The sequence below is a fragment of the Erinaceus europaeus genome, chromosome X (genome assembly GCF_950295315.1).
Source record: "Erinaceus europaeus chromosome X, mEriEur2.1, whole genome shotgun sequence".
In the NCBI taxonomy this organism is placed as follows: domain Eukaryota; kingdom Metazoa; phylum Chordata; class Mammalia; order Eulipotyphla; family Erinaceidae; genus Erinaceus; species Erinaceus europaeus.
Genome location: NC_080185.1, coordinates 69,938,163 through 69,957,918, shown reverse-complemented (window position 1 = coordinate 69,957,918; position 19,756 = coordinate 69,938,163). Strand labels below are relative to the sequence as shown.

At 36.1% G+C, this 19,756-nt stretch overlaps 1 protein-coding gene across 1 annotated transcript in view; it reads right to left on the bottom strand.

The window, feature by feature from the left end:
• The window catches only part of HDX (highly divergent homeobox), a 235,935-nt gene that overhangs the window by 166,295 nt on the left and 49,884 nt on the right, over positions 1-19,756 (bottom strand). Inside the window, exon 2 of the mRNA XM_007534009.2 lies at positions 4,499-4,645. Coding sequence (XP_007534071.1) covers positions 4,499-4,645 — 147 coding nt within the window. The remainder of the gene's footprint in view (positions 1-4,498; positions 4,646-19,756) is intronic.

Here is a 19,756-nt window from a genome sequence, read left to right as displayed (position 1 = left end):
ATAGATGGAAAATTCCTGAAGATAGTGGAGTCTATATATAACAAACCTACAGCCAACTTCATACTCAATGGTGAAAAACTGGAAGCATTTCCGCTCAGATCAGGTACTAGACACAGTTGTCCACTGTCACCACTACTATTCAACATAGTGTTGGAAGTTCTTGCCATAGTAATCAGGCAAGAGCAAGGAATTAAAGGCATATAGATTGGAGGATAAGAAGTCAAACTCTCCCTATTTGCAGATGACATGACAGTATACATAGAAAAACCTAAGGAATCCATCAAGAAGCTTTTGGAAATCATCAGGCAATACAGTAAGGTGTCAGGCTACAAAATTAACATTCAAAAGTCAGTGGCATTCCTCTATGCAAACACTAAGTTGGAAGAAGATGAAATCCAGAAATCAATTCATTTTACTATAGCAATAAAAACAATAAAATATCTAGGAGTAAACTTAACCAAAGAAGTGAGAGACTTGTATACTAAAAATTATGAGTCACTACTCAAGGAAACTGAAAAAGACACAAAAAAGTGGAAAGACATTCCATGATCATGGGTTGGAAGAATTGACATCATCAAAATGAATTTACCACCTAGAGCCATCTACAAATGTAATGCTATCCCCATCAAGATCCCAACCACATTTCTGTCAGAAACAGAAGTATGAATATGGGATGATCTCACTCTCAGGCAGAAGATGAAAAACAAGATCAGAAGAGCAAACACAAGTAGAACCTTAACTGGAATTGACATAATGCACCAAAGTAAAAGACTCTGGGTTGGGTGGGGGGGGTGGTGATTACATGTCCTTCAGAGGACCTAGTGGGGGTTGTATTGTTATATGGAAAATTGAGAAATGTTATGCATGTACAAACTATTGTATTTTACTGTTGAATATAAAACATTAATTCCCCAATAAAGAAATTAAAAAAGAAAAAAGGAACCTGGGTCCACCTGCATATTAGATGTTAGGTGCAGACAAAAAGTAGAAAAGTCATGGGCCCTCTGGAATATACTTGAAACAGACCTACTAGCTTTTTACAAAATGTAGACCTCAATCTTCATCTCCAGTATTCATGCCTTCAGGTTCATGATTAGTCAACAATTTGTTCTGCATTATATCCTAATTCTTTTTCAGCCACCAGGTTCCAGATGATAACATTATGCCAACCCAACTTCCTTCCCAGAGGACCCCACCATGTGTCTTGGAGCCCCACCTCCCCAGATCCCTACCCCTCTAGGGAAAGATAGAGATAGGCTGAGAGTATGGACTGATTTGTCAACACCCATGTTCATTGGAGATGCAGCTACAGAAAGCATATCTTCCACCTTCTGCACCCCACAATGATCCTGGATCCATACTCCCAGAGGGATAAATAATAGTGAAGCTATCAAGGGATGGAATTGGATATGGAGCTCTGGGGTGGGCAATGTGTGGAAATGTACCCTTCTTATCCTATGGTCATGTCAGTGTTTCTATTTTATAAATAAAAATTATGAAAAATTGCAATCTGGCACCAATGAAGTGATAATTACATAAAGAAAAAAAGACAGTTTGGTAATAATTCCATATAATTAATTCTCTTTGAGTTCATTCTTAAGCATTCACTATGTTTAGACTTCTTTATATACCCATTTCCTTTCTACTTCTTTATAGTTGTGTCTTAATGTTCACTTGTTCTGTTAAATTTATTTTTTGTATGAACTATTTAGCTTTCAAATTCTTTTTTACATAAGAGACAGACAGGCTGGGAGTATGGATCTACCAATCAACACCCATGTTCAGCAGAGAAGCAATTACAGAACCCAGACCATCCACCTTCTGCATCCCACAATGACCTTGGGTCCATACTCCCAGAGGCATAAAGAATAGGAAAGCTATCAGGGGAGGGGATGGGATACAGAGTTCTAGTGGTGGTAATTGTATGGAGTTGTACCCTTCTTATCCTATGGTTTTGTCAATGTTTCCTTTTTATAAATAAATAAAGAAAGTAAGCTCTTAGAGCAATGAAATTTACATTATATTTAGGATAAAAGAGCTAATATTATGTTTAAAATAAAATTATACTAAAGCTCTCTTGCAATTAGAAAATATAATCAACACCCTTATGACATTGAAAACACCAGCAAAATTGTTCTGGACTTAGGAAGAGTCAATTTATGTATTGATACAACTTACACTCCTTGAAAACGAGAATGAATTGTTTTTTACACATGCATTATAGATTATAACATTTTACTAGTTATCATTTTGAGAGAGAGAGAGGTGAGAAAGAGAGAGACAGATAGAGATAGAGAGAAAGAGAGATAGAGGAGAGGAAGAAAGAGACATCAAAGTTTCCTTCAACCTGGGTAGCACAAAAGAAAAATTACTATATTATCCAACTGAACTGTTTTCCAGCCCTTTTACCTGATCTCACATTGTAGGAATTTTTGGCATTTTAACTCTCAGTAATCATGTATAACCAATATTAGTGGAAGATTGCAGCTATAACTAAAAATATCAAATGTTACAGTTTATAATCCAACTAAATGAACATTTTCACTTTGAATAAGGAGATGAAATGATTTTAACTTGAGTACTTTAAACAACTAAAATATTTTAATCTAATATATATATATATATATTATATATATATATATATAGAGAGAGAGAGAGAGATGGGGGAGGGAGAGGGAGTGGGAGAGAGGGAGAGAGGGAGAGAGGGAGAGAGGGAGAGGGAGAGGGAGAGGGAGAGAGAGAGAGAGAGAGAGAGAGAGAGAATGAGTTAAACCAGAACATTGCTTATTTCTGTCATACCAAAGTCTCAAACTTGAAGCTGGGGCTTTTGGGACATCTGGCATACATGTCTTCTAGTCTAATACTCATTTATCTCCATAGTGATTATTTTATGTATACTGATAGCTGGAGCTACAGTTGTCATCATGTACCATAAGAAAACTTGATGATGGGAATCAAGTGCTCTTTGTTAAACATGGTGTCATTCCAATTCATGACAGACAGCCTCTAGACTGATTTTCCATGATAGAATAACAATGTAGGACTGGGTAATGGTGTACTCAGTAAACTGCGCATGATAATCACATATGAAGAGCCAGTTTTAAGCCCTTGGCCCCCACCTGAAGGCAGAAAGCTTCAAAAGCAGAGGAGTAGTGCTGTGTGTATCTCTCACCTGTCTGTCTCTCTCTATATATCTCTTTCTCTGTTACCATCTATCAAAGAAAAAGGAAAATAAAGTGACCATTGAGAGCAATAGAGTCTTATAAACATAGAGCGCCCGCAATAACATTGGTAGCAATGTGATAAATCAACAAATAAATTATAAAATGAAGTTGTTATACTTTATTTGAAAAATGAATAAAGAAATGATAATGTTAAAAAGAAGATACTGCAGGAAAAAGATTAATCTGTATTTACATAATTCAATCTCATCAATTTAAAGTATTTTAATATATTTTATAATTTCTAATGGAGCTTTTTCTTTTTAGTTCTACTAAATGTATTTCAAATAGGGAATTTAGATCTATAAGTAGGGAAATTTTTCAATTTTTACACCAATATGTTGATAACAGTGGATCTTAACAAGTAAAAAACAGATATTTGATATTTCCCCTAGAGTTAATGAAAACATTCTTATTTGAACAGAAATACAGTCCTTACTATTTAAAAATACGTTTCTCAAAGAATTATATCAAGATAGTTTATTTTTAGGATTTCAAAGGTTTCTTCAACAGAAAAATAAACTTTTAAATGGATCATCTTTACCAAAATTAGCATTATGAATACTGAAGATGTTACTTTTGCTAGGCTTTTAATTCTCATGATTTCATGACAGAAGGGTTTGTAGTATGTTCAGACAACATGAAAGGATTGGTATATCCAATAAAATCTTTTATGTCTTGATTCATCTCTAACATAAACTCATTTCTGTTCACAAGCATGTAGCAGTTTTGAGTTTCATTGCTTGATTACTATGTGATAATTTTTTCCTTTGAAATTTCTTTCCCATAATTGTTAAACAACTGAATGCATGCATTTTACTTATGAGTAGAAATAGATATTCATAAAAATCTTAGAATTTCCTAAAAGATAAATATTAAAGCCATTAATGTGTATAGAAATTAATATATAGCATGAAAACCCACTGAGTATGTAATAATTCCTTCATAAAGGCTTGTTTTACTGATATAATTTTAATACGGTGTATTATATATTCTGTATCTACATAAAGTATCAGATCAGTAACTAATCTTAAAGGTACATATTCATTCAAAGAATGTGGAAATTTAAAATATGTTTACAATGCAAATTGTTAGTGTTTTCTAGGTATTTTTGAAAATAAATAATAAAAAATAGCAGCTTTATTTAGTAAGGTTAGTTCTGTATTCTGGAAAGAAATGCAGCTGTTTATAAAGTTATTGATTTCAAAGCTTAATAGCTCTTTTCCTATAAAGTAAAGAAAGACATAATTTTTGAGAGGTAAGACCTCAATACTTACCCTAACTACGCTGAAGTCCAGCTTAGTTTCTTGTGCACACTGTAGTATGAGCTGAAAGCAATTTTTACTTTGATTTGTCATTCCATTTTCATAATAACGCTGTAAAATCCTTTGTTGTTCTACAGTAAATACAGAGCGTAGATTCATCTAAAAGCAACAAAAAATAATACTCTGAATATTGGAAGAAATATAAAGCATGATCATAGGTAGAATCTGTGTACATTGGTTTTATCACACTATCTCAATACTTTCAAACTGGATTGTCTTAAAGTGAATTAATCTCTAGTGATGATTAATAAATTTTCTACACAAGGGAGATAATTTATCATGAAAGTTATATATAATGTAAACACTTATTGAATTTACGTAAAATGCTGACTTTGAAGATATTTATGAAAAGAGAAAAGTTAGTGTTAGAACACAGAGGAAAAGAGGTTCTTTTACTAAAATATTGATGGCTAGCAAAGTCATATGGTAGTAGTCATACACTGTCAATTATCAATAGACACACCCACTGTTCTTTGTTATACAAGGCATCTGGCATATGTCTCACAGCCAAAAGCTGTGTTTTAGAACAAAGGATCGATTTGTTTTGTTCTACCACAAAAGGATTTTTTATAAGTTAAAAAAATAAGGTTTTAAAATAAATTAGAAGTTTTAATGAGGGAACATATCTTTACATTTATGGATACAAACCAAAATATTATTTTAATAAGTACAGTATACATTATATATATTCAAAATCACATAAATTTTACTAATAGTGCAATAATTATACAACCATTAATAAAATTGACAAAATCGTATCTAGCTAGACAAGAGGAAAAACATTTTATCCTTCATACTAATAGAATTAAGTGAAGTCAACTCTTTGAATCTCACAAATAAAAAAATCAGGTTAAATTATTTTTCAAAAATTAACGATAGCAGTGAGTTTCATATGGAAGAACCCATGTAATTAGAGTGAGGCCATATATGTTCTTTAAAATCTGTCATGCCGATATTGTTTATCCTAAAAACTGACAGAAATAAAATCTTTCCAAAAGAAAGCACATCTTTAAAATTAGGTAATCAGTAATAAAAAAGAACAGTTGTAGTTTCTTACAATAAGAAACAAGCAAGAAAACATTTTAGTGTAATACACAAGGAAAAATCATATATAATGAAAAGAAAATGGAAATTAATTTCCTTCCACTGATTGTTTTGAATTGTCATCTAATGAGAACATTAAAATAATAATAGTTCATTCTTGAAGTTTGTACAGTTTTTTCTCACACAAACATGTCAACATGAATGTTGACAAATTTAATTAGCAAAAATCAGGCGTGGGAGAAGTTATAGTAAAAATGAAAGTGGAATTTATCCCTGATGCATTTAAAAACAAAGGACCTGCTAATTTGTCCTTCAGTCAAGATAACCATCATCTAGGAGCCTAGGGATTGCTCTCTGCTGTGAAACCACTGCAACAAAAGCTACAGTTATGCAAAACTATTAAAATAAATAAATAAATAAATAAATAAATAAACAAATAAATAAAAGCTGTAGAAACTGCCCTTGCAACAAAGAATGTCTGAAGATAGAGGACTAGAAATACTGAACCCAAGTGTCAAGACAAGAAAAGCTGTCTGATTGCTAAGGTTCTTTGCTATTCAGGAAATGGCATCCTTGAATTAAAAACACAGGAAGCAATTTTAGATTTTCAAAGCCACTAATCTAAAATTCTTGCCTGAACCCATCCTTCTTACAGAACTTCCACAGCAAAGTTTTATAAAGTTTCTGTAGTGCTTTAAGGCTGTCAGTTCTATCTTCATTAGAGACACTATGACACAGCACATTTTGGTTCCAATTGCACCAGATACTAATGCCTTCTGTTTCCTCATGATCTGGCTTAAGTTTGTGCATCTACTCACTGTCTATCCCTGCTTCAGAAACCTCTGCCTGCCATATTAGCCTACATGCATTTCTTGTTGACTTCTGTTGTAGGGACCACTGGACAGTGGTTCTCCTAACTTGTTTGCTATCTCTTTCAGCCTGCACAGGAAGCTTCTTCTTGATTAGTACAGTACAAGCAAAATGTGTAGGCCAAATGACACTGCCATACAGTTCCAGTTCATCATATAAATGGCCAGGTGTATGTGCTCCTCCAGAGTGTCCAGTACAATACTATACCAATCAGATTACATCTGCATCAATCCTGTGAGACTATACAAGACATATTAGTGACTGTACATGACTTAGATGCCAAACATCCTATAAACACATTACAAAGGGCATTTTCCAGACTTACTCAAGTAAAAACCTGTATCAAACAAAATGAAATGGAGAGGAAAGCCCCTACACCAATGAATTAGAATAAATGCCCAGGAAAAAATACAAATAAAACCAGAAGTAAGCAAAACTTACTAGGGAGCATTGCAAACAATGATCCACATGTTTGCCACTGAATTTACAATATCACAGAACAAGAACAGACAGACTTACAGAGAGAGAAGGATCCAACACCAAAAACAATGGAAAGTGCTAAATACCAAAATATCTGAGTAAACAGAATATTAGCTAAGCTGAAAACTACAGGAGCCTGTTGTTAAAATTCGGCGGCTCCAGCTGGCCGGGCTAGCTTCACAGGCGGGTAACAGAGACGACCAGAGACATACGGCTGGGCAGGGAAGCTGTATTTCTTTATTCAGGAACAATGATTCATAAACTAACCCAAACTAATCACCAAACAGAACTCTGCTGCCTCTTTTCCCTGCAACAGCGCTGAGCACACTCTTACTCTGCAACTCTCCAACTCTGGAACCCTCTCTGGGTTCCTTGGGGTGGGGCCAAGTGGGCCGCAATTAGCAGGACTGATCCAATTTTCTTGGCGGGGGAGAGCTAGAACAACCCAATGTAAAGCATACAACAGGAGCCAAGCAAAACATCAAAAAATAATATAAAAGTCATGGCAGGTAAATAAAAAGTCACAATAGCTGAACTGATAAATAAAGTCAAGTAACTCACAAAGATAACAATGCAAAATGAAGATAATATCAGCAAGTATGAGAATAATATTGAAAACTAAAAAAAAACCTAAGATATCTAGAAAAGAGTTCAAGAGATAATTTAACTCCAAAGATATGTGAGATGACTTTAAAAGGAATAGCATTCAAACAGTTGGACTATAATAAGTGACAGGAGAAGAACGAGAAGAACACACACTGGGTGAAATTATCATATGGAATTTCAAAAAAATGAAAAAGAGAATATATAAAAACCCAAGAAGTTTAGATAATCCCAAACAGAATGACTCAAAGCTATGTGCAACAACAACAGTTATCATAATTAAACTGGCATAGACAAGGGATAAAGAAAGCATGTTGAATGAAGGAAGAGAAAAACCAAACAGTCACCATTTTAATAGCTGAATAATATTCCATTGTGTATACTACAGCTTACTTGGGCTGTTACAAATTGTACTGCTATGAAGATAGGAGTACATCTCTTTGGATGGGTGTATGTATCTCTTTTGATATATCCCCAGGAGAGGAATTTTCAGGTCATACTGTATACCCATCTCTAACATGGGAGGGGAAGTGTTTTGCAGACACTTATAATAGAGAGATGAGAGATTGTATCCATGTGTCAACAACTGTAAACCATTAACCACCTAATAAAATGATAAAAGAAAAGAAACAGTCACATACAGAAGAAAAGCCCTAAGACTATCCACAGAGTTTTCAATAGAAGTTCTAAAAGTCAGAAGGGAAAGTCAAGATATTTACAGAGTATTTAAGTGAGAAATACTTCCAATGAAGATTATCCTGTCAGACTTTCATTCAGGTTGAATGGAGGGACAAAGTACTTATTAAAGGAACAGTTCAAAGAATCAATTATAATGAAGACTGCTCTACAAGAAGATCTAAAATTCTCTTATAATTATTATTTTTTAAAAACAGCTAAGACCTGCATAAAACAATGACACTGAAATATCTTAAATACAGAACTAAGTGAAATGCTTTGATCATATATACCAAAAAACACAAAGTTAGAGAATGGATAAAGAAATATCACCCAGCCATATGTGGTCTACTATAGTCCCACTTAATAAGACAAAAATGGACTCAAAGGAAAAGGATGGAAAACCATCATACAAGTATCTGAAAAAATAGAGTAATTAAAATAGTAAAAGATAGGAGTGGATATTGTATAATGCTTATGGGATCAATCAAACAAGAAGAGCTAACGACAATTAATATTTACACCAAAAAAGAATGGACAAGTAAACTATGTACAGCAGGACAATAATAATATAGAATTTTAGCACTCCACTTTCTCAAGTATACAAATCCACCAGACAGAAGATTGAGAAGAAAACAAGGGAATTAAATTAAGAGATGGATATTTTAGACCCAAAAGACAACTTGAGAGCTCTTCACCCCCCAACTAGAATACACAATCTTCTTGAATCCAAGTGGAAATCTCATGGTGAAACTGTATACTAAGCCATAACAACAGCATCAATTAATTCAGGAGCAGTGAAATAAACCCAAACATCTTTCAGACTACAGTGAGATTAAACTAACTTTCAACAACAAACAGAAAGATAAAATCTCCAAATGGGGGAACCAGACGGTAGCACAATGGGTTAAGCGCTCGTGGCGCAAAGCACAAGGACCGGTGTAAGGATCCCAGTTCAAGCCACCGGTATGAAGCAGGTCTGCAGATGTTTTTCTCTCCTCCTCTCTGTCTTCCCCTCCTCTGTGGATTTATCTCTGTCTTATCCAACAACAACGACAACAATAATAATAAACAAAAAGTGGAAAATAACCTCTAGGAGCAGTGGATTAGTAATGCAGGCACCGAGCTCCAGCAATAACCCTGGAAGCAAAAAAAAAAACTCCAAATAAGGTGTACTGTGTTAAGCGCATATAGTGCGAAGAGTAAGGACTAGATCAAGGATACCTGTTCGAGACGTCAGCTCCCCACCTGTAGAGGGGTCACTTAACAAGCAGTGAAGCAGGTCTTCATGTGTCTTTCTCTCCTTACTCTGACTTCCCCTGTCTCAATTTTTCTCTTTCCCATTCAGCAACAACAGCAACAACAACAACAGCAACAAAAAAAAAATAGTAAAATGGCCTCCAGGAGCAGTGGATTCATAGTGCAGGTACAGAGCCCCAGCGATAACCCTGGAGGCAAAAAACAAAACAAACAAACAAACAAAAAAAACCCTCCAAATACAGAAAATATGCTGTGTGTTACTTAGAAATTATTGGGTCAGAGGAGGCTTGTGGTAGCATACCTGGTTGAGTATACACATTAGAATATACAAAGACCCAGACTCAAGCTCGGAGTCCCCAATTGCAAAAGTAATCCTCAAATATGGTGACACAGTGCTGCAAGTCTCTATCTTCACCCATCTATCTACCTGTCTATCATCTATCTAGTATCTGTCTATCAATCTATCATCTATCTATATCATTTATCTACTTTTCTATCTATGTAGTGTTGTAGGTCTCTCCCTCTACCAATCTATCAGTCAATCTATCTATCACATATCTATCTCTCCCTTTCCGCTCTAGTTCTCTCGGTATCTATCCAAAGTATATAAATAATATTTTAAACTATTGAGTCTGGGAGAAAATTAAAGAAGAAATTAAAACGGGGTGGAGGTAAATAGCATAATAGTTATGAAAAAAGACTCTCATGCCTGAGACTCCAAAGTCCCACGTTCAATCCCTTGCAACAACATAAGCCAGAGCTGAACAGTGCTCTGGTACTTAACTAAATAAATATGTCCCTGGAAGGGTTGAGCATTGGCACACCTAGCAAAGCAAACATGTTACAGTGTATAAGGACCCAAGTTAAAGTTCCCAGTCCCCATTTTCAAGGGGAAAACTTTACTACATGCAGTGAGGCAGTGTTATAGGTTATCTCTTTTTCTCCCTCTCTGCCTCTTCTTTCCTACAATCTTGTTAATCATTGTTAAATCACTAATAATGAAATCTGTCTCTTGGCCATTTCTGCTTCAGGCTCCATAAACCATATTTCATTCTTTAAAATGTGCCTGGAGAAATGTAAAAATGAGCAAACTACATGGGTATATAGAATATAGCTGAAGCTGTACTGAGAGGGAATTTTTTTGAAGTTTTTTTCGCTTTAATTTTTATTTATAAAAAGGAAAGGCTGATAAAAACCATAGGATAAGAGAGGTACAACTCCACACAATTCTCATCACCAGAATTCTGTATCCCATCTCCTCCCCTGATAGCTTCCTTATTTATAGCCATGAATGCACACATAAGGAAACAAGAAAAGACTCAAATAAACCATTTGCCTTTACCCTTGAAAATGTAGAAAAAGAACAAAGGAAAAACAAAGCAGGGACAAACAGCAAAATAATACAAATTATATCAGAAATATATGACATCAAAGGCAAACAAAAACACAGAAATTCAATGAGACTAAGAAATGTTTGTTTGAAAAGATAAGCAAAATTGACAAACACTTGACCAGACTCACTAAGAAAAATAAAGGGGAAGACTTAAAATAAATCCTGTTGCAAATGAAAGAGTATACTTCACAATAGACACCATAAAAATCCAAAGTATCAGTGTGACTTTAATAATATGCCACAAATATACAAAACCTGAAAGGGATATAAATAAGTTTTTAGAAGAATACAGTCTCTCAAGGTTGGCCCAGGAGTACTGGAAAACATGAATAGATCAATTATAGCAGAAGAAATTAAGACTGTAATTAAGACCCCTTCACAAAAACAAACTCTAAGGCCCAGTTTTAGAAATAAAATCTACAAAAGCTTTAATAAGGAGATGCTATCTATATTTTTAACGAATATTTTAAAAAAATATTTATTTATTTATTTATTTATTTATTTATTATTGTATAGAGACATGGATGGGGAGTTATATATAGAGAGACTGTATTTTATAAGCTCTTACAAATCTAACAGACACAGAAATACTCAATACCACCTTTTATGATGATAATATCATACAAATACTAAAGTAGATAGAGGCAGACAAAAATAAAACTATACTGTGTTATCATTAAATAACAGATGTGAAGATATTGAATAGAATTCTAAGAAATTTGAATACAGAATTGTCTAAAAATGAATTCATTATCATATAGAATTTATATCAGGAACGGAAAGCTGGTTTAAAATATGCATATAAATGTGACCCACCACCACAACAAAATTAAAAAACAAACATCATATTAGTATTTCAATAGATAAAGCATTTAACAATATTCAGCATTCTTTCAATATGAAAATATTAAAAATAAAGAGAATAGAAGGAGAATTCCTAAAACCAGTTGAGTCTATATACAGCAAACCTATAGCTAACACCATACTTAATGGTGAGAAACTAAAAGTGTTCCCCTTTTGATCAAGTATGAGACAGGGACACCATTTGTCACCCTTATTATTTAACATAATCCTGTAATTCCTAAAAATAGAGGAATATATTTGAAGAGAATAAAATTTTCACTATTTGTAGATGATATGGCATTGTATATACACAATCCAAAAGAATCAAGTAGAAAATTACTGGAAATTATTAAGCAATGCAGTATGATAATAAGCTATGGTATTTATATACAAAAGTAGTAACATTTATCTATGAGACCACTAAGTTAAAAGAAGAAGAATCAGGAAATCAATCTTATTTACTATAACAGGAGAAGCAATAAAGTACCTAGGAATGCATTAAAAAGGAAGTAAACCCACCTGCAGGGGGGTTGCTTCACAAGTGGTGAAGCAGGTCGTAGGTGTCTTTCTCTCCCACTCTCTCTCTTCCCCTCTTCTCTTGATTTTTCTCTGTCCTATCTAACAATGACAGCAATAGCAACAACAACAATAATAATAACAACAACGATAAAACAACAAGGGCAACAAAAGGGGAAAAGCCTCCAAGAACAGTGGATTCATAGTGCAAGCACTGAGCCCCAGCAATAACCCTGGAGGTAAAATAACAATAACAACAACAGTAATAAAAATGATGAAGTAAAGTACTTGTGCAAATATAACAAGAATGGACCTAAATTAGGGGTGAGAATGTTTCAGAAACATTTACTACAGAGAGATAAGAAGAAGTACCTAGGTTCCAGGAAGATGGTGGACTGAGAAACTGCTAGTAGCGTGTGCTCTGATCACATCTTCAGGAAACGGTAGGATTTTCTGCCTTTAGCAGGCCAGTCAATCAGGGGTCCTAGTGATGACACCATGAGGTGACTATAATTTAATTTGGGTTAAGAATTAGAGTAAAGGTGGCATGGACTAGCGGGCGGGCTGCTCCAGACTTCCCAGGAGGCGGGTGCGCTGGGCATTGTCCTCCGCCCAGGAAGGCGGCTCCTCCGCCGTATGCAGAGCACTGCTGGGCGGCCGGCAGAGGACCCGGAGGGAGCACTATAGCTCAGGGGCTTTCTCTTGGGAGCCTCCAGGGACCACCACGACCCGGAGGGCGGATCCAAAGACTTCTTAAGTATAGCTCTCATTGAATCAAAGGACTTGGAGCTAGTTCTCATTTTCAAGAAATCCTTTAAAAAAGTCTGGAGGGGGGTTTTCCCAGAAGATGGCGGACTGAGAAGCTGCTAGCCGCTGAGTTCCGAACACATCTCTTGGAACAGTAGGATTTTCTGCCTTTAGCAAGCCAACCAATAAGGGATCATAGCAGTGACAAGGAGGTGACTATAACTTAATTTGGGTTAAGAATTAGAGTAGGGGAAAAAATTCTTTTTTCTTCCTTTTAATTTTCAAGCAAAACTCCCCCCCCCCATAAGCAGTCCCTGGGGACCAGCTCCTAGCAGGATACCCCACACCACCAAACAGGGTGCTTTTTTGAATTCACTGATACACATTTGGGATTTTCCTTGCACTGCTCTTTAATTACAACTCTTTTTCTTATCTTCTTCCTTTTCTCTCTCTTGTCTCTCTCTCTCTTTTTTTTTTAAACTTGTCATACACTTCTTCCTTCTTCTTTGCCTTTCTGAATTTGTGAATTATTTTGGGGAAGAAATCTGACTCAGAGTGGACTCTCTATGTGTGTATCTCTGCTCTAGTTCCCTTTCTCCTCTTGTTACCCCTAGAATATACAGTGGATAGTAGATTTGCATAACTGTCTATTCTTCTATCCTCTCTTTCTTTCTCTTTCTTCACTGGAATTTGGTTACTATTTATTCACAGACTGGAGAAATTGTTTAGCTAACTGGTAACGATTAAACTACTTCAATACTTACTTCAGTTGCTACTGTAATTCCTGAGGTTGGTGAGTGCAATTGTCATAAAGGTATTTAGTACAGTGGTACTTGTACTCAAGACACAACAACTGAGGAACAACAGAGCATAAAAAAAACACATAAATAAAAAAAATGGGTAGATCAAAAAAAAATAAAACTGCTACTCCAATGAATGAAGACAAGAGCCCAGAAGAAACTACAAATCAGCCAGAAGTAACCATAGATAAGAAAAGTATGCAAGCAATAATAAACTTATTAATCACAGAAATGAAAACAACATTGGAGGAAAGGAATGGCAGTATTAGGGAAACAACAGTTGAGACCCCCAAGGAAAATACTGATTATCTTGAGGCAATTAGAGAACTGAAAGCTGAAATAGCTGTAATGAAGAAAGAAGCTGAGGCAAGGGAAAGCTGACTAACAGAAGCAGAAAACAGAATTAGTCAGACAGAGGATGAGTTAGAGAAAACTAAGAAAGAGGTGAAAGAGCTTAAAAAGAGATTGAGAGACACTGAAAACAACAACAGAGACATATGGGAGGATCTCAAAAGAAGCAACATTCGTATAATTGGCCTGCCAGAGGAAGAAAGAGAGGAAGAGCAAGCAAACATTCTAGAGGAAATAATAGAAGAAAACTTCCCAGACCTGAATAACAGAAAGGACATCAAGGTTCAAGAGGCCCAGAGAGTACCAAACAGAATCAACCCAGACCGGAAGACACCAAGACACATCATAGTCACAATGAGAAGAAGTAAGGATAAAGAAAGGATCCTAAAGGCTGCAAGAGAGAAACAAAAAGTCACATACAAGGGAAAACCCATAAGATTATCTGAGACTTCTCCACTCAAACTGTAAAAGCCAGAAGGGAGTGGCAAGATATCCATCGAGCCCTGAATGAAAAAGGGTTTCAACCAAGGATAATATATCCTGCTAGACTTTCATTCAAACTAGATGGACGGATCAAAACCTTCTTAAACAAACAACAGTTAAAGGAGGCAACCATCACCAAGCCGGCCCTGAAAGAGGTACTAAAAGACCTCTTAATAAACAAGAACATCACTATAATACTTGCAATATATCAGAGCAAACAAATTTTTTTTAGAACAGTGGCACTACAATACATTAAATCCATAATATCAATAAACGTTAATGGCTTAAACTCACCCATCAAAAGGCACAGGGTGGGGGGATGGATCAGAAAACATAACCCAACCATATGCTGCTTGCAAGAATCCCATCTATCACAACAAGATAAACACAGACTTAAAGTGAAAGGATAGAAAACTATCATACAGGCTAACGGAGCACAAAAAAGGGCAGGAACAGCCATTCTCATCTCAGATACGATAGATTTTAAATTAAACAAAGTAATAAAAGATAGGCAAGGACATTACATAATGATTAGAGGATCAATCAGCCAAGAAGACTTAACAATTATTAACATCTATGCACCCAACGAGGGACCATCTAAATACATTAAGCATCTACTGAAAGAATTTCAAAAATACATCAATAGTAATACAATAATAGTGGGAGACTTCAATACCCCACTCTCACACTTAGACAGATCAACAAAGCAGAGAACCAATAAAGATACAAGAGAATTGAATGAAGAGATTGACAAACTAGACCTCTTGGACATTTTCAGACTCCTCCACCCCAAAAACTGGAATACGCCTTCTTTTCAAATCAACATAACACATACTCAAGGATATACCACATGTTAGGCCACAAAGACAGCATCAATAAATTCAAGAGCATTGAAATAATCCCAAGTATCTTCAAAGACCACAGTGGAGTAAAACTAACATTTAACAACAAATGGAAAATTATTAAAAGACACAGAATTTGGAAACTAAACAACATGGTCCTTAAGAACCACTGGGTCAGAGACTCACTCAAACAGGAAATTCAAATGTTCCTGGAAACTAATGAAAATGAAGACACAACCTATCAAAATATTTGGGACACAGCTAAAGCAGTACTGAGAGGGAAACTTATAGCCATACAATTACATATTAAACTCCAAGAAGAAGCTAAAATGAATGACCTTACTGCACACCTCAAGGACTTAGAGGAAGAGGAACAAAGGAACCCTAAAGCAACCAGAAGGACAGAAATCACTAAAGTTAGAGCAGAAATAAACAACATCGAAAATAAAAGAACCATACAAAAGATCAATGAAGCCAAATTTTGGTTCTTTGAAAGTTTAAACTAAATTGACGAAGCCCTAGCCAGACTCACCAAACAAAAAAGAGAGAAGACTCAAATTAATAGAATTGTCAACGATGCAGGAGATATCACAACTGACACCACAGAAATCCAGAGAATCCTGTGAAACTTCTATAAAGAACTATATGCCACCAAGCTAGAGAATCTGGAAGAAATGGAACAATTCCTAGAAACCTATGCACTTCCAAAACTGAACCAAGAAGAACTACAAAATATAAATGCACCAATCACAGACAAAGAAATTGAAGCCGTTATTAAGAATCTCCCCAACAACAAAAGTCCTGGACCAGATGGCTTCACAAACAAATTCTACAAGACTTTCAGGAAACAGTTAATAACCATACTTCTTAAGCTTTTCCATAAGATTGAAGAAACAGGAATACTCCCTTCCACCTTTTATGAAGCCAACATCACCCTGATACCAAAAGCTGATAGGGACAGAACAAAAAAGGAAAACTACAGACCAATATCTCTGAGGAACATATATGCCAAAATATTAAACAAGATCTTGGCCAACCGGATACAGCAACACATCAAAAAGATTGTTCATCATGACCAAGTGGGATTCATCCCAGTTATGCAAGGCTGGTTCAACATCCGTAAGTCAATCAATGTCATTCACCACATCAATAAAAGCAAAGCCAAAAACCACATGATTATCTCAATAGATGCAGAGAAAGCCTTTCACAAAATCCAACACCCGTTCATGCTCAAAACTCTACAAAAAATAGGAATAGATGGGAAATTCCTCAAGATAGTGGACTCTATATATAGCAAACCTACAGCCAACATCATACTCAATGGACAGAAGCTGAAAGCATTCCCACTCAGATCGGGGACTAGACAGGGCTGTCCACTGTCTAGTTACTCTTCAACATAGTATTGGAAGTTCTTGCCATAGCAATCAGGCAAGAGAAATAAATCAAAGGAATACAGATTGGAAGGGAAGAAGTCAAGCTCTCACTATTTGCAGATGCTATGATAGTATACATAGAAAGACCTAAAGAATCCAGTAGAAAATTACTGGAAGTTATTAGGCAATATAGCAAGGTATCAGGCTACAAAATCAATGTACAAAAATCAGTGGCATTTCTTTATGCAAACACTAAATCTGAAGAAGAAGACATCCAGAAATCACTCCCAATTACTGTTTCAGCAAAATCAATCAAATACCTAGGAATAAAGTTGACCAAAGAAGTGAAAGACTTGTATGCTGAAAACTATGAGTCGCTACTCCAGGAAATAGAAACTGATACCAAGAAATGGAAAGATATCCCATGCTCATGGATTGGAAGAATAAATATCATCAAAATGAATAATCTCCCAGAGCCATATACAAATGTAATGCAATACCCATCAAAGTTCCACCAAGCTTCTTTAAGAGAATAGAACAAACACTACAATCATTTATCTGGAACCTGAAAACACCTATAATTGCCAAAACCATCTTAAGGAAAAGAAACAGAAATGGAGGCATCACACTCCCAGACTGGAAACTATATTATAAAGCCATCGTCATCAAAACAGCATGGTACTGGAACAAAAATAGGCATACAGACCAGTGGAATGAATTGAAAGCTCAGAAGTAAATCCCAACACCTATGGGCATCTAATCTTTGATAAGGGGTCCCAAAGGATTAAATGGTAAAAGGAGGCTCTCTTCAATAAATGGTGCTGGGAAAACTGGGTTGTAACATGCAGAAGAATGAAATTGAACCACTTTATCTCACCAGAAACAGAAATCAACTCCAAATAGATCAAAGACCTAGATGTCAGACCAGAAACAATCAAATACTTAGAGGAAAACATTGGTAAAACAGTTTCCCACCTACAACTCAAGGACATCTTTGATGAATCAAACCCAATTGCAAGGAAGACTAAAGCAGAAACAAACCAATGGGACTACATCAAATTGAAAAGCTTCTGCACATCCAAAGAAACTATTAAACAAACAGAGAAACCCCTCACAGAATGGGAGAAGATCTTCACATGCCATACATCAGACAAGAAACTAATCACCAAAATATATAAAGAGCTCAGCAAACTTAGCACCAAAAAAGTAAATGACCCCATCCAAAAATGGGTGGAGGATATGAACAGAACATTCACCTCAGAGGAGATCCAAAAGGCTAACAAACATATGAAAAACTGCTCTAGGTCACTGATTGTCAGAGAAAGGCAAATTAAAACAACACTAAGATACCACCTCACTCCTGTAAGAATGGCATACATCAAAAAGGACAGCAGCAACATATGCTGGAGAGGATGTGGGGACAGAGGAACCCTTTTACATTGCTGGTGGGAATGTAAATTGGTACTGCCTCTGTGGAGAGCTGTCTGGAAAACTCTCAGAAGGCTAGACATGGACCTTCCATATGATCCAGTAATTACTCTCCTGGGGTTATACCCCAAGGACTCCATAACACCCAACCAAAAAGCGGTGTGTACTCCTATGTTCATAGCAGCACAATTCATAATAGCTAAAACCTGGGAGCAACCCAGGTGCCCAACAACAGATGAGTGGCTGAGAAAGCTGTGGTATATATACACAATGGAATACTATGCAGCTATCAAAAACAATGAACCCACCTTCTCTGACCCATCTTGGACAGAGCTAGAAGGAATTATGTTAAGTGAACTAAGTCAGAAAGATAAGATGAGTATGGGATGATCCCACTCATCAACAGAAGTTGAGTAAGAAGATCTGAAAGGGAAACTAAAAGCAGGACCTGATCAAATTGTAAGTAGGGCACCAAAGTAAAACCTAGTGTTCAGGGGTAGACATGCAGCTTCCTGGGCCAGTGGGGGGTGGGAGTGGGCGGGAGGGATGGGTCACAGTCCTTTGGTGGTGGGAATGGTTTTTATGTACACTCCTAGCAAAATGTAGACATATAAATCAGTAGTTAATTAATATGAGAGGGGGAAAATCAATTGTATGTCTCAAAGTTTCTCAAAACACAAACTGAATCTTTTAATATATAGACTGTGTATTTGATATGCGGACTCTCTCAAAAGCCTAGACCAAGTAGATTAGAAGCATCCAATAGCACAGCTATATACAAGATACTGGATACTGTACAGCAAACCATAACAAAGGGACTTTTCAAAGTTAACCCAATTAACAAATAATGTAATGATAACATTAACTATCGATTGTCTTTTTGATCCCTAAGACAGCAGGAACCTCACATCTCCACTGTAGAGCCCCTACTTCCCCCAGTCCTGGAACCCTTAGATAGGGCCCACTTTCCCGTATGCATCTCCCAATCCAAACCAAATAATATTGCATCCGCCAATCACAACCTAACCCATGCAACGATTGCCACCTCAACATGCTTCACCTCAGACTGTGTCCAGAGACTTCACGTGTGGAATGACAACCCTTCAGCTTCATTACTCGGGTGAGACCTTTCCTTTTATAGTACACTCTAATTTCATCTCAGGTAGTTCACTTTCTTACAAAGTCCTATAACCTAGATATACACCAGTTTCTGTGAGAGAGAGCTTATGTGCACACATATCCATAAACTACTGCAAAATATATACCTGAAAGCAGAAGTACACTAGAGTTTGCAGTGAGTACCTCCCTAACACTTCCTCTCCACTATTCCCAGCTTGGGATCCAAGATTGCTCAACAAATTGTTTCGCTTCGTATGTTAACTCTCTTTTCAATCACCAGGTTCCAGATGCCACCAGGATGCTGGCGAGGCTTCCCTGGATTGAAGACCCCACCAATGTGTCCTGGAGCTCAGCTTCGCCAGAGACACACCCTACTAGGGAAA